A 21,596-nucleotide genomic window follows, 5' to 3' on the forward strand; every position below is an offset into this window, starting at 1 on the left:
GAAGGTTGTGCAAGTCACTGCAGGGAGGTGTAACTGGGGAATTATAAAAAAAACTGAGCAGTTACAGTTACATAGTTGAAAAGAGACTTGCGTCCATCAAGTTCAGCCTTCCTCACACCTGTGAAGCTGCATGGGCATGATCTATACACCAAAACTGCTTTATTAAGCTAAACTTGTTTTGGTGCCTATAGTATCCATTAGAAAAACAAACAAAACATTTTTTGCTGTGTTTTTGAATGTACATTTAATGCAGACAAAAAAAAAAAATTGTCCACAAAACGCAAATTACTCCAATACAGACCTTTTTAATGTAGAGCATATCAGAGAAAATACAGCATGGTTAGAAAAAAAACAAAACAAAATGGATGATATCGATTTTGGGTCCAACACATGTTTCACACCTTTTTTTTTAAAATCCGTTTTATACAAGAAATAAAAGGAAATATAGCCTTAAAGCTTCAATGTTCATTTACGTGCGACAATATGAAAATGGTCTCATTTACAGACTTAAGTTTATATTTATATATATATATAGATTTAAAATTGTTAAGAGCTACATTTCCCAATCCCTGCGGAAATAAATTCTACAAAACAGAATGCTTTAAAACTAAATGGAATACCATAGGTTTATATTTTGAAGTTAAATGTATGAAATAAACGTGTGCAGTGCTGCAATGTTGTTATAGCCACATGTGTAAATTGTCCAACTCCCTGCAATCGATCCAATGAAGAAAGAGAGGGGGAAGGGGGGACAATCACAGCAAAGGAATAGACCAAAATGATATGTGTCCGCACAGAGGTTTATCTTGGCTCAATCATGGACCTTCACCGGGATAAAGAAAGCTGCAGTCCAAGGAAAAATGGACAGTTAAATGTTGACCAACGCTTACCACGGATGTCCTACTAGTGACCATGACTAGCAACAAATTGAGCGATGCGGCCAGCAGACTGAAAGCCTTTGCACAGGTATTTTCCTACAGAACTGGTGCTTGCTATAGCCACTAAAAAGGATTGAAATTAAGCTAATCCAACATTCAATTTTTCTTGTGATTAGATCACTTTCTTACCCCTCAATTTTAAATATACTTCCAAAAAAAACAAACACATTTTATTTACCGAGTGTCTTGGTAAAGTAAATTGTCAAACTTATAAAATCATTTATTTATTTTTCAAGGATCTTTGTTACAACCAAAAATATGATACGCTCAGCTTTCTTTTAAAATGGTGATACCCAAGAGCGTCTGAACACTAAGCCCAGAGGGCTTCCAGAAATGCAGTCTTTGTGCCCTATTGATATGGCTTCTGTGACCAATGAGCCCAGCCACTTGCTTGGTTACAAAGTTATTTTCATACCTGTTCAAATCCACACCTCCCCCTTACTTCATCATCCTGAAATCAAACACCAGTTCCTTAACTAAATGTAACAATGAGGGGCAGAGAAAAAAAAAAAAAAGGAAGAAAACAGGAGAAAATTATATATGTATATTAAACAAAAAAAAATATGTTAGTACATTAGAATAACATAACTGTACAGATTTCCTTCCAAGTAGGAAACATCAAAAAAAAATATCTAATTTAGGATGTTCCATACAAAATAATTAAAAAAAAAAAATATATAAGAGTGGGAGCAGACATCTCAGGAGCCACAAAAGAGCCAGGCTGGTGATATTACATGCACGCCAGTATGAAGGGGGCGGTTTGAGAAACTCATGTTACAGTGCGCCTGAATAAAACCACAAACTGGGAAGGCCATGCGGTGTGTGCGTGTAATGGCAGCGCTGGGAACAGGTCGAGGCATTCATAAAACAAATGGATACGTAGTGTGCATTCTAGCTTGAGAAATTCATTAATTTTCCTCTTCCATGCCCACATTTTGGGGGCTCTCTGGAATGGATTAGAAGAGGCATTCTACTAAAACATTTTTTTTTTTAAACCATTACACATCTCTGCAAATGCCCCCTAGTTGCTGAACAGACCAGCAGCACACTTTCCATCCTCCAATGCTATATATCCAAGAGTGCAAATAGCTACAGTGTATAGGAGGTGTAATGTGTCATTAACACGATTCAAAGACCAAACTAGCTGGAAATCTAGGGGTGGGGGAAACAAAAAAATAAAACACCTCACCTTGTGGAATAGCTCTGGGGGGAAAAAAATTACTGATTATTACGAGACAATAACCAGAGGAAACTTGCCATCAGGATGGTTTCTGATGCCTTATCAATCGTAATGATCTTAACGCAAAACACTAGAATCTTGGGTCTGATGGCACTATTCACAACAAGACCAGAGCGTTGCCGAATACATCTCAAAATACCGCGTTCACTTTTACCCATTGATTTACAAGAGAATTAATCCCATTGCTGCGGACAATGGAAGATATGCTGCAAAAAAACATCTGCCTGTCCCTACCACAGATTGATATGGAAACCTCTCTCTGCAGCAGTGAAGGAAGAGGTGAGCTGCACGTATGATCTTCAAGGAAAGGGTAGTGTTTTTTTTCAGAGGGGATTAATACTGCTAAGCATGTATAAGGCACAGTGTGAGATCGCTGCTCCCACTCGCACAGGCGCGCAAACACATACACTCACACGACACAGACGTGTGTGCGAGGAAATTACATGCCCGCCCGGGAGACAGCAGAGGTGCTGGCCAGCTCTGCCAAGATGCTGAACAGGATGAGAATTGGGTGGGAAGGGGGCAAAGGGGAGGGTGGTGTTCACACAGAGATCACTTCTGGTTCTTCAGCTGGTTAGAGAGCCAGTCCAAGCCCTCATAGAGACCGTCTCCACTAGTCGCACAGGTGGCCTGAATGTACCAGCTCCTTTGACGCAGAGAATGCAGGCCTAATTTGTCTGTGATTTCAGCAGCATTCATTGCATTCGGAAGGTCCTAGGGAGAAAAGGGGAGAAAACTACTTAGAAAGCAAAAAAGGAAATAAAAAAAAGCAACAGCTCAGCACTCAAAGGACTAACATTAAGAAGTCACACTAAGCAGAACAATGCATCATTATCATAGAGTGTAACCAATATCTCTGCTGAGAAAGGCTTATAAACTGCCGAGATATTGCAATGAATATATAAGAACTCAAGATGTCAAAAGGAGATCAGAAACAAGCAAGTGAACTTACATTAAACACCAACTGCTTTATTTCAGTAGCGTATTGGGCTCAGTTAACAGACCTACTGTTTGGAATCAGACATTTGGGACAGGGTCATCCTTACCTGTTTATTTGCAAACACTAAAAGCACTGCATCCCGTAGCTCGTCTTCTGCCAGCATTCTGGTTAACTCCTCTCGAGCTTCATTGACTCTCTCTCTGTCATTGCTGTCAACCACAAAGATGAGTCCTGCAGATGAAGACACAAAAACTGAACATTAAGCCACAGTCCAATATCATTCGTGCCTCACAGTACAGTAAAGGAAACTAATGAGAAGAAAGGCAGACAATAAGTGCAAGTTTGCACACTTGAAGGGACACGGAGCATCATGCTGTAGTGATTATGGTGCCATGAGTCCCTCGGCACGGTCACAGAGTAAGTTGTTTATAATGGTTTGACACCAACCTGTTTCTGTTGGATGCTGCAACAGCTATGCCATTATGAACAACTATAACTAAAGTGAGATGTTCAGATGTTGCTCTTTGCTAAATAATAACGCCCAAACTTCTTATGTTAATGCAGGATGACATGGGGAACCTAAAGAAGCCAGTGGACTTACGGCACTATGACCATCATAGGATGTATCTCTTCACAAAAAAAAAAAAAAAAAACAACCCTCAAATAAACTTGCTAAACAGAATATATTTTTTCTATTGCAAGTGGGATGTTTACTATGAAGCAGAGTACAACAATTTGGTGGAAAAAAAGGTAAAGTTTCAGGAAAAAAACATTACATGGTTCCGGTAGGGATTGATCCACTTTTAAAATTTTCTTAAGTTTTGCTCAAATGTAACGGATGACACCGGAGGCCCTATTGAAAGAGGTGTGCATAATCAAAGTATCTTGAGAGTTCTGATGCTTTATAGCTCCACACCTATTTTTTGAAACTGATCACCTGGTTCGTGGCTTTCTATATTTAGAGTTCGCAAGAAATATGTGAATATTTTTATTATATTGCTACCAAATTGTAGTTTGGGCATTTGTTTTGGATGTACAGGGTCAATAAAATGAAACAAATTTACTCAAAATTTCTATTTTAAGTACTTGTTACTCTGTATGCTGCATTGAAATTGTAACGGATCGCCTGGCACCCTGACTGGGTACCTCCGTTGAAGGATGCTCCTAGCGTTTCCTGAGGACTCCAAGCACTCTGGCAGACACCACAATCACCGAACCGAAGAAGCATATAAATCCTCTCAAGCATATGAATGCTGTAGATAGTTGAATAGGAAACCATACGAATAGGTTTACACTCCTAGCAGTCAAACTGGAACAGCATACAATAAATCCTCCCCCAAGAATGAAACGACAATTCAGCTTGAGGGTTAAAACAGGAACTCCAGATTTATTCACATCACCTCCTTTTCAGACATTCTCCCATGCAAGGGAGGGATTTACAGTATACCAATAGCATAACGGTTACAACGCACAGATTCCCTCCCCTCAGATAACCAGTTAACATAATTCACATGTACATAGTTTTACCCGAGTTTTGGATGTACCCTAAATACTCGGGGTACCTCCACAAATCTCCAGATAGCCCTAGTCTGGAGGAACAACATATGTGAAAATCAGCCCATTCGAATAAAGGGTTCGGGAGTTATGGGACTTTAAAGTTTTGACCGACCGCACAGGCAAAGTAACCGAAAATAGTTCCATGAGGTTTGTCCTTGCGGTCGGTCTCAGATCGTGCGTTAAAAGTCCCGAACGGATTGCCATCCAGAGTTATAACGAAGACCGGATGAATCCCCATATGTACATTAGTCTTTCTACCAAACGGCGGCTCGTTCGGTAGTTATGGCACGAATCCATGGAAGTCTGGGGCTCTCAGCGGTGTTTGCCTAGTCGAGTGTCCGATTTTAGTTCCAGACACTCGACGGCAAAACACCGCTGTTCGGGAGTCAAAGATGGCCGCCGCCACGTGTTCGTTTTACGAACAAAGGCCACCCAGCGCTGGTCAATTAAGCTGCGGTTAACCGCAGCTGCTGGGTGGTCAATTGATGGCACACTCCAGTTTCCAGGTGGTCCTTAGATCGGTACTTTGTTCGGTAGATTGGATCTACCAATCAGGCAGGCAATCAGGCTTCTCCAGTTCACAGTGGCGAGGGTAGTTCCACCACAGAAATATATCTGCATTCCAAATGGTGTATTTATTTAGATCAAGTTGCAGAGTGTTTGAAAAACAACTTTCAGATTGTCAGGTGACAGAAGATCTCCAAGCTAACGCAAACAGTTTGCAAACTCACTTATTGAAACAATCATACACAACGCAACGTACTTTCGCCTGGCCAAGAAAAAGGAGGATCAAATCAATCTTTCTTCCTGCCTACAGGATATCCAGTCGTGGATGGGAGCCAATTATTTAAAACTTAATGGCTCCAAAACTGAATGCATCATCTTCAGTAACCAGGAGGTGAATAGTATCTGTCCCTCATGGCTGGACTCGTTTTCTCCATCTCCGAGTCCTGCCACCAAGGTCAGAGATCTGGGAGTCATTTTCGACTCTAGGTTGACACTGAAGCCCCAGATCAATCAGGTGGTAAGCTCTTGCCACTACCACCTGAAGCTTCTGAGGTCTATTTTTAGATTTATTGCCCCCTCCGATCAAATCTCGGTGGTCAACGCCATCATCGGTAGCCGATTGGACTACTGCAATGTCCTGTACCTTGGACTGCCTCAGAACATCATACACAAGCTACAGTTGATACAGAACGCAGCTGCAAGGCTACTTACGGGTGTGGCCCGCAATGACCATATCACTCCATCTTTAAAAGCCCTGCACTGGCTGCCCGTTCGTGAACGGGTTCTGTTTAAAAATGGTTGTTTGGTATATAAGGCAATCCACGGTATGGGACCAGACTATCTGAAGGATAAATTCACACGCTATGCTCCCAGTCGATCCTTGAGATCGGCTGATTTAGCCTTATTGAAGATTCCAAATTTCAAAAAGAAAAAGTGCGGAGGGAGGACGAGTGATGTTCAGGGAGCGCAATTTTGGAACTCCCTGCCTCTGACATTAAGACTTGAGAATGATCTACTGAAGTTCCGCCGGAGCTTAAAAACAGTTTTATTTGCTCAGGCATACGGGATTACATGAAATTTTTAACCTGGTTCAAATGCATGTGATTATAATGCTGTTGTGTGCTGGATATTGTTTTGCTTGTTTTTGATTGCTGGTATGCGCATCGAGACCCTATGGGTAATAAGACTGCGTTTCTTAAGAATTTTAATAAATAAATAAATAAATAACGCTGAAACAGATTTTAACCCCCATGATTAGGGCTTCGTAAGCAAATTGGAACAACCATTTGATACCTCTTATTTTAAAGGGTTGCTCTAAGCATCCTAATGAAAACTGCGTGCCAACAGCAAGGTGCCTTTTACATAGGGTTATTGAGCATTTATAAAGTTAAAGGGACCCTCCACTCTAAACAACTGTGTCTCGGAAACTTGTTAGGGCACTGAGGTTTCAGAGATCCCTCTTTAGTTCACAATGTTAAACCCCTTTCAAACATCAGCTGACACACTCAGGCTATAACCAACACCCAAGCCAATCCTTTCTGATCAGCGAGGAAGACTTGAGGAGAACAGAAAGGAGGCAGTGTGGATGGCATCAAGGGACAGAATTTGGGGGTTAAACGGTTTGAAAACCTGTAAGGTAAGAAGGCAGCCAGGGACTTCCACCCCGGCCATTAATATTGAACACACTGGTCCTTTCAAGCCCAGATTGCCAACCATGTGAAATTGATGCTGTTCACACTCAAACGTGAACCAACTGTTGCTTTGCAGATTGAAATGCCAAAACCTACATACATACCCTGAGTGTTCTGGAAATAGTGACGCCACAGAGGCCTGATTTTGTCCTGACCACCAACGTCCCAGACAGTGAAACTTATGTTCTTATATTCTACAGTTTCAACATTAAAACCTGAGAGAGAAGAAAAACAGGTTAAGCATTGCAGGGAGCACTGAAAATTACATATGTCCTGTTGCCTGAGCGCCACAAACATTTACTGAAGAGTTGAAAAGGCTTGGTACCTATAGTTGGAATGGTGGTGACAATTTCACCAAGCTTCAGTTTGTACAAGATAGTGGTCTTTCCAGCTGCATCCAAGCCAACCATAAGAATTCTCATCTCCTTTTTGCCGAAGAGGCCTTTAAACAGATTAGCGAAAATATTCCCCATTGTAGTGTGTTTCCAACCTGGTAATGCAAAAGGAGAGCGAGATTAGGACAAAGACAGAAATGTTTAATACATCTTAAATGGACGTTAAAGGGACACTATAGTCACCAGTACAACTAAAGCTTATGTAGTTTTAATGGAGTCTATAGCCTGTCCCTGCATGCTTTTTAATGTAAACCCTGCCTTTTCAGAGACAATGCAATGTTTACATTGCTCCCTAAGGACACCTACAGTAGCAGTAACTCCGATGGCCACAAGAGATACAGCACTGCATACACTATTGAGGCGCTGAACATTCCCCGTAGATATGTTCTGATTTAATGCAATGCTGATTGGCACAGCACGCGTTTTACAGCGCATGAGCAATAGCCTCCCGATGCTTTCCAATGGGAAATCACTGGATTAGTTAAGGTCATCAAGTTTTATGATCTTAGCCAAGATGGCAGAGCCAATCTCAAGGAGACCCACACAGAACTAGAAAGGGGGGGTGAGTAAAATCATCTTTCACTCTTTTCACAGGGGGGCTGTGAACCTAAACAGTTATTTTATAACTATAGGGTCAGGAATACACATTTGTTTTCCTGACACTATTGTGCTCTGTTGAGAAAAATAAAAATCAACTTCTCAACAAAAGAAAATCAGGAATGGTTTCAGATTTAGCAAAAAACTGTTAAAAGACAGAGCTAGAATTATAGGACCCAGGACATTTTATCTCAATTAAGCAGTCTGGGTGCACTGGTTCTGTCCTTTAAATTGTGCAATGTAAAACACTGCAGTTTTGGAGAGCCAGCAGAGGCGCTTCCACGGTGCAGTCCGAGTAAAAAAAAAAAACTGTTAAGTAACGTTGAAGTCACCATAGGAAAGCATGTGTGCACTGTGCAGGCGGCATCAGGTCCCACACCTCCTCATTGTTGTTGCTAGAGGTAGAGGACTGCACCAACCAAAGAGCCTCAACTGGAAAAATGTGGGCAAATCTTTTCTTAGTAGCAATGATACCAGGAACCGAATTTCCCTGTCTCATGGTAATGACTCATACCATTTTTGAATGGTCTAAAATTCATGTGTCCCTCTGGCTTCTATGGTTCTTCCGATAATCTTGGATAACACTAAAGAAAAAATTTGCATCCAACTTTGGACATCATTCACTGACTTAGTATGTCAGCTGATGCTTTCAGTGTATGAACTAATTCTAACAAAATAAATCTTGTTTTGCAGATCAAAGATCTATCCAGCATTCTGAAGATATACTGGAGGCATATGCATAATCATTTGTGGGGTGGAGTACAGACTTCGTGTCATCTCTTTTGATGGCTAAATGACCGACATGTATGCTTATAATAAAGCAACAGACGACATACACAACTCCTGGCACTTTAGTTGCTATAGACCAGGATTAATTCTCAGCATATGAAATTAGCAGCTTCACCTTCAGGTCCTTATTTGACAGCCTGACAAGTCAAACATATTGTTCAGGAATAGTATCACCACACCATAACTTCAATAATCTGGCTCAATCACCATGTGGGATCTTTGCATAATTTGCAAAGATCCCTGACAGTGCGGTGGCCGAGGGGTGCAGTGGAAGAGGAGTTGTACTTTCCTGAACCAGTCCCCCGTGGCCACCGCTATTGTCTTCCTGTTGGTGTTCTTCGGCTTCTGGCGCGTTATCTGCCAGGAGCTCACACCAGCGCTGTACTTACGTGCATGCTCAAAAGTACAACACCAAGGTCTATGGATAATTTTGCAAGACTGTGGGATCCTCCATAGACGGAGCCTTCCCCCCACAGCCGTCACTAACTGCTGAGGGCTTGACAAAAGGTAGCCCTGCCGACTATACAGCCTACCTAACTTTGTCTCAATATATCTTTTGACTTGGTTGGAATTTCACTGAAATCTTAAAACCGTAAATGTACTTTTGTAAAGATGTTTAGCTTTATTAAATACTAATTTTGGATGGGGAGGCGGTAGTGCAGCTTTAAAAGGTTACATTCTCCCACAATTGACACATTTATAGAGCACAACTTAGACTGATTTAAAAAATTTAAAACCAAGCACATTGTTCGATTATATTAACAGATCGCGCTTTGAGTATATTTAGCTGATATCTATGCAATTAGTTTTTTTGTCTGGCCTCCAAGGCCACTAGGAGAGGAAGGGTAACAATGCACTGGCGTTTCAGGAGAGTCCATCGCCACAGCCCTAATGACTCCTTTCTTTACAGAGTACATTCCTCGGGTTAGCCAACAAGGTTTATTGTCTACAAAGTCCATTAAATTTGAGAGAGACTGAATCCCTGAATATGCTGGGCTGTGGGGAGGTTACCATGGTAACTGTGGACCTGCAAACAGTCAATGTACTGTGCCTGAAGCTTAAGAAATGATGCAGATATACAGCGTGTATGCATACAGTAGCTAGCACCAATCATTACTGGAATTACAAAGAAACGCTGAAAATGAGAATAATCAGATGGACAAATCGCGATACATTTATAAATCCTCTATTACTCAGACTTCTCCTCCAGCCCCAATATATGCTCTGGACAAAGCTACAATCTAACCATACAATTTGACAGAAAATAAATAATGCTTTAGTTTAGATTTTCAACTGTTTAAAAAAATAAAATAAAAATATATATGTATATCCCTCCCACGTCTTCTCCCCCAAAATGTTGAAAAGTCGGGAAATTTAAAGGGCTGCCTCTAAACACATGCTCAGCTTTACTTGAGGAGGGGAGAAATTCAGAGGAAAATCACCATGGAAACTCAAGGTTTCAAGCAGGAAAAAGATAACAAGGCACACATTTTAAAACATTTAGTATTACAACTACAGTGGGCTGCAGTGGTTATGGAGATTGGAGGTCTCCTTTAACACATGTACATTCGAGTCCGTAAAGGAGGTATAAAATCATTCAACCTCTATAATAAAGAAAAAAAACTATTTTATTTCTAGGCATACATAAAATACTCTGACAAACATTTGCTATTGGACATATTAGATGTAAAAAAAATAAATAGAAAAATGCCGTATTGGAGAGACTGTACGTTTTACCTTAAAGCCACTAGATAGACTGTGCTACTGCTTATGCAGCAAGAACAGAGAGTCAGACTCTGTTCTTGAGGTTTGATGTCCTTAAGCATTGCAAAAGGACATGAAACGTTGAATCAATGCTTCTCTATAATTGGACGAGACGTTTGCGAGATGTCAGCACGCTTGCGGACCAAAAAAAAATAAATAAGGGTAGATCAGCGACTGAATGGACCAAGCTTCCGCAACAGAAAAAGGTAAGTAAAGAGCTATTATTACCTTTGATTATTTAGAGAAGAAGAAAAAAAGGGATGGTACAGAGGTGACTGATGCAGGGACCTTTTAATCAGCATCTAGTAATTACGATACCTAGGCTGTCCCCTTTAACATTTACCTTTGTAAGTCAATCTGGATGTGGAATAGAATATCTTTATTAAAATTAGTGTTTAAATAAGACCTCTACTTATAATAGCAAATTATTGGTGGAAAAAATATTTACAATGGGATTCTAGTTATTTTTTTCCATTTCTCTGCGGCATGCATTTCCCTGATGTTAATTGGCGCTTTCCACTCTATTCTGTATTTACACCCACATTATATTTTATATTGAATTAATGGACAACAAAATAAGCAAAACACCCTATGGAAATGTGTGCTTAAATACTCCCTGCTGTTCACTGATGATTCATATGTGGGAGACAATCACGACAAGGTTGCAGTAAATGTGAAAGGCAAGTTCTTGTCTTGTAACACTTGAATACAAGCCAAATTAAATAGAAACGGTTACATCTGTAAAAGTGATAGCTGCTCAGTCCATCACCCCAGTAAATGCCAATAAACTGAGGCGGGGAGTATAAAAGAGGCCAGTATTAAACCCCAAACGACTGCAACGCAATTCTGTGTGGGCGATGTCACTGTATTCTTCATTATTTTGACAGACCCAATGAAGTCCATCAGATATGGGGTCCAAAATATTGACATGTTTGTGTATGTGGGGGTGTATACATGTATGATTACATGGTGTAGTCAGAGTTGGGTGCAGTGCATTATTTTTCAAATGCCAAAGATTGCAACACTTATGCAGAACCAGATAGTGTTTCGGGATGTTCAGAAAGCAGTTTGAAAGTACTCAGATAGAGGCCCTTTTTAAGTGCAGGGTTAGCTAGGATGATAAAACAGAATATCCTAATGCAGTGTATCCACTGCAACCAACTAGCCCAGAGTAGAATCAACTGTAGTACACAAGGAATTATGAGACACACAGATTAGTCTTTTGCGCTTCATTTGAGGTATATTAAAATTATGTGATATTTCAAGAATAAATCGAGACACTTGCTTAGTGCCCTACTAACTCAATTGTGTCTAACAGGCCAGGCTGACATCACAAAACAAACAAAAAGTAATAACTTAAAAAGAACAATGAGGCATTCAGCTCACTTGAACGTATTCATATAAATAATATGCAGTTGAGGAGTAAAATCTTAGCAAAGACCAAGCCCACAAGCTTTGCAATTGTTGCAAGTTAATATTCACTGAAAGATACTTCCTCAAAACTCATTTCCTGGAATGCACAGCTCACCGATGAGAGCATGTGACTAGCAACGTCTACCATATGACTGACGTAAGGAAACCGCATCAAAGAATAAAGCCAACATATTAAAGCAGCAGTGCCTTGGTCTGTGGCCTTTGCTGTATCCACAAAGTCTCCCAATGGTGACATTGCCGCTGGGGTCCGGAGGACAAGGGGGTTGACACATCTAGGAGTGTCAGGTGAAGAAAATATACAGTCAAAGTCTTATTATCTCTCTTGACTGGGTTGGAATTTAAGTGAGATTCCAACACAGTCAAAATGAGTATTTCAGAAAAGATCTCTCTATGAAATAGAATCTTTATGAAACACTTTCTTAAAAAAAAATAAAAAAATACCCACAACAAAGCAGCTCTTTAGGTTTACCACTACATTGAAAGTGCTACCGATTTATAGGATAACACACTACCACAACTACAGACCATAGTGATTATGGTGCCAGAAATATCCCAGTGCCCGATCATGTAAGAAGTCACAAGGCGCAAGTCTCAGCCTCTCAGGAGTTAAACCCTTCCACACGAGGCTAACAACACCAGACTTAAGGGGATAGAGAATCCAGCTAGAGCAGGGATAGGCAACCTACAGCACTCCAGATGTTGTGGATTATATCTCCCACGATGCTCTTACAGCCTTCATGCTGGCAGAGAATCAGGGGAGATGCAATTCACAACATTTGGAGTGCTGAAGATTGCCTACCCTTGAGCTAGAGAGTAGGCTGGCACCTAGTTAGATGTCAAATGCCCTGTACAGGTGCTTGGAGTGTCCCTTTAATTGTATTACTACTAAAGCTGTGATTTGCATATCTGCTAAATGAAAGATAATCTTTGCAACTGCTGTCATTCAACTTTGTTTTGTCACATCAGCACCATGTGATATAAAGTGCTACATAACAGGAGACTGGGGATTTAGTGGCAACGCTAATGGTGTAGGAAGGGCCACACCATCTGTGGGCACTTATTTATATAGAGAAAAGACACAGGTGTAGGCGCTCTCTAAAATGTATGGGTGAACGGCAGCAGTAAACCAGCAGGACTTCCCAATACCTGCTATTAACCAGAAAGTGCAAAAACAAAGTGGTAAACCGCGCGGTTTACCACTTTGTTTTTGCACTTATTTATATAGACATAATACTTGCTACTAGCGCATTAAAATGAGCAAAAACAACAAGAGGAAATCAGAAAGTGAATTCAAACCTCCAGGCTATGCATGATATGCAAGATGCTTACTCTGAAAGCACCTTTCCTATAACTCTGTATCAATCACAGTAACTTGAATGTATTACAAAAGATGAATATTACATAAACAATGTCAAACAATATTATTTTGTCCCCTGTGTTCCTTAATTGTTTTAGATTACAGGGCCTCCTTTTTTGGTAAAACTCACAATTTAATCTCCCTTTATTCCAGTGCCAATGCAGACTTCTCACTGCAGTCATATACTGGTTTGCGAAAGTCATCAAGATTGAGGATTTTTGTCCAATCCAATGCTTCTCAGAGAGAAGCATTGCAGTCACTGTGATATGCCAATCCAATGCTTCCCTATAAGAAGCAATTAATTGCATCTTAAGAAGCATTGGACACACACACAGCATCAGCATACGTTGGCAGATGAAATGTATGCACTTACAGAGATTAACCCCTTTGCTTCACCTCTGGCAGTGTCAGCCAGCCCAGGACTAGAGTTCCAGGCTGACAAATGTCAATTCCGTAGATCTTCCATTGCACAGAATGACAATCATTGGCAGAGAGTAATCAGCTGATGTTCTCAGCCAACGAATGTCAACCCCTGCGATCTTTGGATTCTTCAGTCCCGCAAAAGTCAAAGGCTTTGTGATATACTAGACCACCAGAGAGCATCGGAGCCTGGCAGGGACCCAGGAAGCGGGAAAACTGTTGCTAAATGGTTTGACGCATTACCGGGAAACCAGGCCAGGGCCTTTTCTAGTATCAGAACCATTACAGCAGGATATAGTGGTTATGATCTCTGGAGTAACCCATTAAGAATAAATGATGATATATATTGAGAGATCGGCAACAAATATATTTCAACAGAGATCGTGATTAAAGGGGGGTGGGGAGTGTTCTTTTAACAAATACTGAACATACCTGTTAAAGCACTAAATAACTGGAATAACCAGTTGCTTCATATCTTTTGTCATGGTCAGGTACTTGCAAAACTAAACTAGGTTTGGCTTTCTTGAAATATACGTAGTGGTAAATGTATAGGAGGAGCATAAACAGAACTGGAAAATCCAACTAAGCTGTGATAGATGAGCAACAAGCAACGTTCTCCACGTTTCTTTACACAACGATGTAATCTTCAATAGTCTTCCAGGTATATATATATATATATATATACACACACATACATATACACACACACACTAAATTTTAAGCTGAAAGGCATGACTTTATTCATAATTTAATATAATTGCTTATGTTTTACAATACACAACATGAGCTTGCACAGAGAGAAAAGGGTATCTACATACCAAGAAAAGGTGTGATGTTTGAAGTTAGTCCTGAATAGCTAGTGAATAAATATTTTGGTTTGTAACAAACACTAAATTCTGATGCATTGAAACTGATTTGGCTTAAATGTTTTCAATTCACTGTTTAGTAAAATAAATAAATAGTGATGGCAACCAATACATTTTTGCAAGACAAGAATTACTTTCCTTAAAAAGTATAAAAAATCATCACAATAGGCCATCAAACTTGCATAACCAAAAGAACAACCTACTCCACTGAGAGAAATATAAAAATGTGAATAGCTAACAAAATCCAAGAGAATTATCTGGAATAATAAACTAGTTTACAGAGCAATCGTCCTGCTTTTACGGATATACATCAGTAGGCAATGACTTGTAAATATGATTGTCAACAGTCGGTGAATATGAATGAAAGATAAAAAGAAAAAAGGAGTATAAGAGAATGCACACACTGCTGCTATTCCAGATACACCATTCACTCCGCATAAAGCCTTAAAGGACCACTATAGTAGTGCCAGGAAAACAAACTCGTTTTCCTGGCACTATAGTGCCCTGAGTGTGCCCACACCCTCAGGGTCCCACTCCTGCCAGGCTAAAGGGGGGGGAAAGGGGTTTATATAAAAAACAAAACAAAAAAAACCTCACCTTTCTCCAGCGCCGGGCTCCCTCCTACTCCTTTGGCCGTCATCGGCTGAGTGCGCATGCGCGGCAAGAACCGCATGCGCAGCCAGTCCATAGGAAAGCATTCTCAATGCTTTCCTATGGACGCTGGCGTCTTCTCACTGTGAAAATCACAGTGAAAAGCGCGGAAGCGCCTCTAGCGGCTGTATTAACCCATTTGCAAACATAGCAGTTTCTCTGAAACTGCTATGTTTACAGCAGGCAGGGTTAATCCTCGATGGACCTGGCACCCAGACCACTTCATTAAGCTGAAGTGGTCTGGGTGCCTATAGTGGTCCTTTAAAGTGGCACTGTCACCTCCTGCTCACCCCCCCCTCCACCCAAAACTGTGTGTGTTGGAATTCAACTGAAATTCCAACACAGTCACAAAATATACAGAGACAGTAGGGATCCTCCATAGACCTCATTGCAGTACTCTAGCACATGCGCGCAAGTGTAGCAGTGACTTCGGATCCTGGCAGCCAAAGCACAAAGAGCAGGAGATGACCGCCTGGAAGAAGATGGTAGCACCTGCGAGAGAGATTCTGGTAAGTTAAACAGACCTTTATCTGCCCCCGGCGGTGATGTCACCATCAAGGGTCTTTGCAAATTATGCAAAGTTACCAGAGGCTGGCAGTGCCATTCTAGGCAAAAATCTATCCATCTCAACACCTGACAGAATCACACAAGGAACTAAAAAAAAACTACAAAGTGTGTCAATATCAATTGCAAAAAAGGTACACAATGGAATGTCACTTACTGACACAGAGGCAATTTATGCAACCAGATAATCATACTAATCAATGTTTTTTTCTACACCTGTAAATTATTGATTTTGCTCAAGCTAGTCTAATAACCTGAAGAAATAATATAGTTTGTAGGAAACTAAGCCCTTAAACGTAGCAAGTGTTTTGTATGCCTAAAATATAGAAAAACTAATTTTACTCACTTTGTTGAATATTAATCAGAAAGCAAACCAAACTCAGAAATGTTAAAAGTTCAACAATATCCCAAAGTGAAAGTAAACTATAAACAGCAGAGAACTTTTTGCACATTAAAGGGACCCTTCCATACCAACCATGATAGTTTTGTTTTGCCACAGGGTTCCAAATTGATGGCTGTACCTTTTTTGGAACTCAGGTCACCTGCATTGTATTAACATGAAATTTTCAGTGAATTTTGGTTTGAGGGAAAAAAGTAAAAGCACAAGTGACCTAAAGGTGATGTTTGTTCGCATACATGTTCCCCTCCTCCCATTGAAAGGGGTGCTTAGTCCTACTGTACTGCACACACAGGCATCTATTCATTCATTTCTAACAAGAATTACTGAGCTTGTGACATTGAAAGGAAGACCAGGAATTTGCTGAGGGTTTTCATCCAATTGCCGGGCTGATCAAAAATGTCACTGGAAGAGGCTATGGAAGAGGCGTAATGTACAACACATGTTGCTTAGTATATTTAATGGGTTATTCCAACCACCATGATGACTTCTGTGGTTTGAAGTGGTCGTGGTGGCAGGAGTCTGAATATGCAGTGTTTCAGCTTGCACACCCAGAGAGAAGTTTAATTGTGTGATGAGGGCAAGATGCCTTCCTGCGGGCTCACATGCATGCGCTCTCAGCCCTTTTTCAATCAAATGCTTTTCTATGAGAAGACTTCGGCTGGACATCAGTGCGGCTCCTGTGATATCACACGGATTTTTGACCATCAACGCCAGGAGGCTTCAACAGGCATTGGATGGAGATAAACAAACGCATTTACTTTGAGGAAAACAAAAAAGGCTATGGCATTATTCTCTATTGTACAAAAAAGGGTTGGAGAAATGCTTTAAGAATATAGGCCAGCAATTGAGACTATCCCATTACCAATGGGTTTAAATTCCCAAACTGTTCACTAGGAACCTTCTATAACCGGAAAAAAAAGGCCTCATGTATAATGCATTACTAAGCATTCACCACTAAGGGAACATTATTCATTAACCAAGGCAGGTAACCTTACTCCAACTCATCGCCATTTCCGCATTGCAAGGTGCACTGATCAATGCAGATCCTGTCACAGGACTTCTTTTCTGTCTAGGTCACAGATAGCCAACCTTTAGCACACAAGCTTTTACTGACAGATAACCATGAACACTCCTCATAGAAATTTACAGTGGAAGAGTTCAAAGGTTATTTCCTTACTACAAGAGTGGTTTTATTTCTTTATAGAATTCACATGGATCAATCATTCTAAATTCCTAAATCAAACTACACACACAGTATAACACAGCTTGCAAACATAAAATCCAAATAACTTGTGCATATTATTAAAAAAAATATCAATTATCATAGCAGTCCAGGGGTGGGCAACCTTCAGCTCTTGAAATATTGAGAACTACATCTCCCATAATGCTTTTATAGACATAAATGCTGGCAAAGCTTCTGAGGAAGCTGTAGTCCGAAACGTCTATCGTGCAGAAGATTGCCTAACCCCTATAAGTAGCCTATAAAGAGCTACATAAATGGAGTTTCATACAGAAAAATGGGGGAGGGGGGGGGGGGGGGGGGGAAAGAGATATACACACACCCCTTTGTATTGGTCTGTTGAAATTGTATGGTCTTTTCACAGAATTGTACAGCGCTGCAGAATAAGTCAGAGCTTTATAAATGCCAGCAATAAAAAAATAACTATATTTAAATGCGCAGGAACACATTGCTTTCTTAATTGTTGACATGTGATTTCTACTAAATATCACTGACACCTTAATATAATTACAAAATGGCCATTCTTGGCCCAATATAAATATATATAAATGAAACCTACAACCCATGTAGGTAGGGTGTTTCATGCTTTACTGCCAGTATTACCAGTTATAGCACACTGTATAAAGCAGGCCCCTGTGGAGAGCTTTCTATATAAATAATAATTATTATAAATACAGATAATATCTGAGGCTGGCATTATTACCAGTTATAGCACAGACTGTATAGCTGAGAGCTCTAATAATACAGGCCCCTGATTAGAGGGCTGCCTATATAAATAATAATAATGATAGATATTATCTGAGGCTGGCTGTGTGTGTGTCCCCCCCATACAGATATATTAATATAATCTCTGATATCCCCACACACTGTCACGGTGAGGCTGAGAGGTGGTATGATGATATGAGACGCCATTCTCACCAGCTTCTCTCTGTCCCCGGCTGCTGCTGCTGCTGCTGATTCCTCTTCTTCCTCCGCCCGCCGCCTCTTCCTTGCTGCTCGGTCACACGAAATGGCGGCGGTCGCTGTCGTCACCAAGGGGGAGGAGACCCAGCGGCTCACCTGCGTGGGCGGGGCCCTGGCGCCAGCCAATGGCGACCGCCGGCCTTCCGGCAGCAAGCGGAGGGCGAGGCGCTCGGCCAATCAGCGCGCGGGACGGGCCGGGCACGCTCTGGGAGGTGCACCCTGGGAAGAAGCCAGAGCTCGTCTGCCATGTTGGTACTCGTAGTGGTTTATCGGCGCGCGTGGTACCCGGCAACCGGCAGCGGATTTCCCGCAATGGAGGCCGTGTTACCTCGCCCTGCACAGATCACCCGAGTTAATATGCTAGGGGGTGGGGTTAATGACGGTTTGGGGGTAGCAATATGGCCGCCGAGTGACATCACTAGATCGCAGTTAACCGTGCTGGTAGTAGGGGGGGGGGTATTTGGACCAATAGGATTCAGAAACGTCAGTGAATGACGGCTTGCACAGATCGCGATCGACCAATAGTGTAGTGATTCGTCTGACAGAAGTGGGTGGAGCCCTGGGCCTGTTACTATATAACCCGGTAAACCGCCTGTTGGCTAATTTTAGCCGCTGAGGCGGAAGTGCTGATGGTTTTATTGCGAAACCGGAGTTTCACCTCATGGTGATCGTCAAATCTATCCGGGAGACTCGAGGCTACCGGTGTTGCCTCATATTTCCCTATGTAAATGTTAAAATAAATGTGCAGTAATAAAAAAAATAATAATAATTATAAAAATAAAAATCTCTCATTACTGTTTCAACCTTCATGTAAATAAAAATAATAATTAAAAAAATTAGGCTTTTCAGCTTCTGCTGGGAGGTCAGTCCAGACCAGGGTTACTGAGTACATTTCAAATAAAAACCTACATTTTAGGGCAGAGTCACCAAGCTGAAACCATCTGGTTTGGGGGGGGGGATGTCCCCAGTTTGACTATTTTTGGTGTAAAATGTGAAATTAACGTTGAATTCCTGCTTAGTCGCCATTTTACTGATTAACCTTGTCAGCGATGCACTGTGCCTTCCCGTGCCTTTTTGCTTAAAGTGCTATTCCAAGCACCATAACCACTTCAGTAATTCGTGGATCTCGGGAGTTTACGTGCTGCGTTGTCTTGTGAAATGCAGAGTTTAACCCTGTGGTTTCAGCCTAACCAGCCCAGGATTTAGGGATGAACCAGTTGTGTCTAAGGTGTCATTAGAAAAGAATAAAAAAAAAACACCTTAGACGCAACTGGGTAATCCCTAAATCCGGGACTGGTGTAAGAACCACTGGTTTAGGTAGGCCCTTTGCTGTCGGAGGTGTAATTCCACTTCATTGTGGCTGATCGGATAGCATGTCACCTCGCAACAAGTTTTTTGTTTTTTTTTTAAATCAAATTACTGGTTAAAGGACCACTGTAATCACCCAGACCACTTCAGCTCAATGAAGTGGTCTGGGTGCCAGGTTTTAACCCTGCTGATGAAAAACTGCTATGTTTACATTGCAGGGTTAATCCAACCTCTAGTGCAGGCTTCCTCAAACTCCGGCCCTCCAGATGTTGCTGAACTACAACTCCCATGATCCTATGAATTAAATAGATAGGCTGAGAATCATGGGAGTTGTAGTTCAGCAACATCTGGAGGGCCGGAGTTGGGGGAAGCCTGCTCTAGTGGCTGTCTTTCTGACAGCCGCTAGAGGTGCTTCCCTGACGCTCAATGCGAAAATCACAATGAGCACGCAGAAAGTCCATAGGAAAGAATTGAGTAATGCTTTCCTATGGGTGATTTAAATGCGCCCTCGGCTCTGTCCGCGCATGCGCATTTGGCTCCACTCGGGAGCTGACGTAGGAGGGGGAGAAGAGGTCACCAGCGCAGAGGGAGCCCGGCGCTGGATTAAGGTAAGTGGCTGAAGGGGTTTTAAGAGAGAGGGGGAGGGGCCCTGAGGGTGGGTGGGACCTTCAGTACTATATAGTGCCAGGAAAACACATTTGTTTTCCTGACACTATAGTGGTCCTTTAACGTACGTCTGCTGAACTCTCTCTCTGGAAGATCCTTAGCACTACAAGTTGTATAGGCTCTCTGCTACATACCTCCCAAGGGACAGTCTCTATTATGGGCCCAAATCCCTCGGTCCCTCTTTTGTAGGAGCACAATATTATTTGCGTGGTTGAATGTATAACAGACTTCCACAGCAATAATACTCCCAGTAATGTGTCTTTAAATTACAATAGTTGTGTTATGAAATCCATCTGTGTAAATAAGAATGCATGTTTAAAACAACAAAAAAAAAGATTCCTAAGTACCCCTGCTTTGAGAATTCCAAATGAAATGTGTAGACTCTGATATTTAGATGAATCCCATATTGGAGACCAAGCCTGATTAAAGGTAGTAAAGAAAATGTAAAAAAAAAAATATGACATATAGCAAGGCTTGAAAATACTAGGTCGCCATGGTATTTGTCAGCCCGTTTCCTCCAAGTCGGGTGGCCGGCTGTAAGGAATGGAGGCGGCGAGGGAGCTGTAATCTTTTTGCGCTGTTCCGTCACGCGCCCGGCAGTGATGCTGGGAGCCTGGATATGATGTAATTCTGGCCCCAGCATCACTAAACGGCATGCGAGGTAGCAGAGCAAGAAAATGAAAGCTCCTTCGCCGCCTCCATTCCTTACAGCCACTCGCCTCTACTCCCCCACAGCCAGCCGCACTCCTCTCCCTCAGCCAGCTGCCCACTGATCCCCAGGGAAAACCAATACACTCCAGCTCTCCCAAAGGTAGGGAGGCTGGGTGGACTTAAAATGAAGTAAAACATCTAATAGTTTGTGTGTGTGTGTGTGTGTCTGTCTGTCTGTGAGTGAGTAGGTCTGTCAGTGATTGTGTGTGTATGTCTGTGTAGGTGTTTCTGAGTGTGTATGCTTAGGTGACCAGCCTTCCTCCGATTACATGGGGATAGTGTTTTTAATCACTTTTTTCCCACGCCGTGCCGGTTTTGTTGCGGCTGGCCCTGCCTCTGTAACTGAGATAATCAAGCTTGATGATCTCAGCAAATCCAATTCTTTAGAAACATAGAATGTGATGGCAGATAAAAAACATTCGGCCCATCTAGTCTGCCTAGTTTTCTAAATACTTTCATTAGTCCCTGGCCTTATCTTATAGTTAGGATAGCCTTATGCCTATCCCACGCATGATTCAACTCCCTCGCTGTTAAAGGAACACTATAGTCACCTAAATTACTTTAGCTAAATAAAGCAGTTTTAGTGTATAGATCATTC

At 41.6% G+C, this 21,596-nt stretch overlaps 1 protein-coding gene across 1 annotated transcript; it reads right to left on the reverse strand.

The window, feature by feature from the left end:
• Nucleotides 1–285: 285 nt before the first annotated feature.
• Nucleotides 286–18,386, reverse strand: LOC134615036 (ADP-ribosylation factor 1-like). Its single transcript, XM_063459376.1, has 5 exons — nt 18,269–18,386; nt 7,199–7,363; nt 6,978–7,088; nt 3,225–3,349; nt 286–2,892 (listed from the first exon to the last, which is right to left on the reverse strand). Exons 2-5 carry the CDS (start codon nt 7,344–7,346, stop codon nt 2,731–2,733), a joined length of 546 nt encoding a protein of 181 aa, XP_063315446.1. The 5' UTR covers nt 7,347–7,363; nt 18,269–18,386; the 3' UTR covers nt 286–2,730.
• Between the last annotated feature and the right edge of the window lie 3,210 nt (nt 18,387–21,596).

This window comes from Pelobates fuscus, chromosome 6 (assembly GCF_036172605.1).
Source record: "Pelobates fuscus isolate aPelFus1 chromosome 6, aPelFus1.pri, whole genome shotgun sequence".
In the NCBI taxonomy this organism is placed as follows: Eukaryota; Metazoa; Chordata; class Amphibia; order Anura; family Pelobatidae; genus Pelobates; species Pelobates fuscus.

Coding starts and splice junctions, on each gene's coding strand:
- LOC134615036 (XM_063459376.1), bottom strand. CDS start 7,346: ATGGGGAATATTTTCGCTAATCTGTTTAAAGGCCTCTTCGGCAAAAAG. Junction 3,350..6,977: donor CTATTTCCAGAACACTCAGG/GTATGTATGTAG, acceptor CTTCATCTGCAG/GACTCATCTTTGTGGTTGAC. Junction 2,893..3,224: donor TAGTGTTTGCAAATAAACAG/GTAAGGATGACC, acceptor TTTTCTCCCTAG/GACCTTCCGAATGCAATGAA.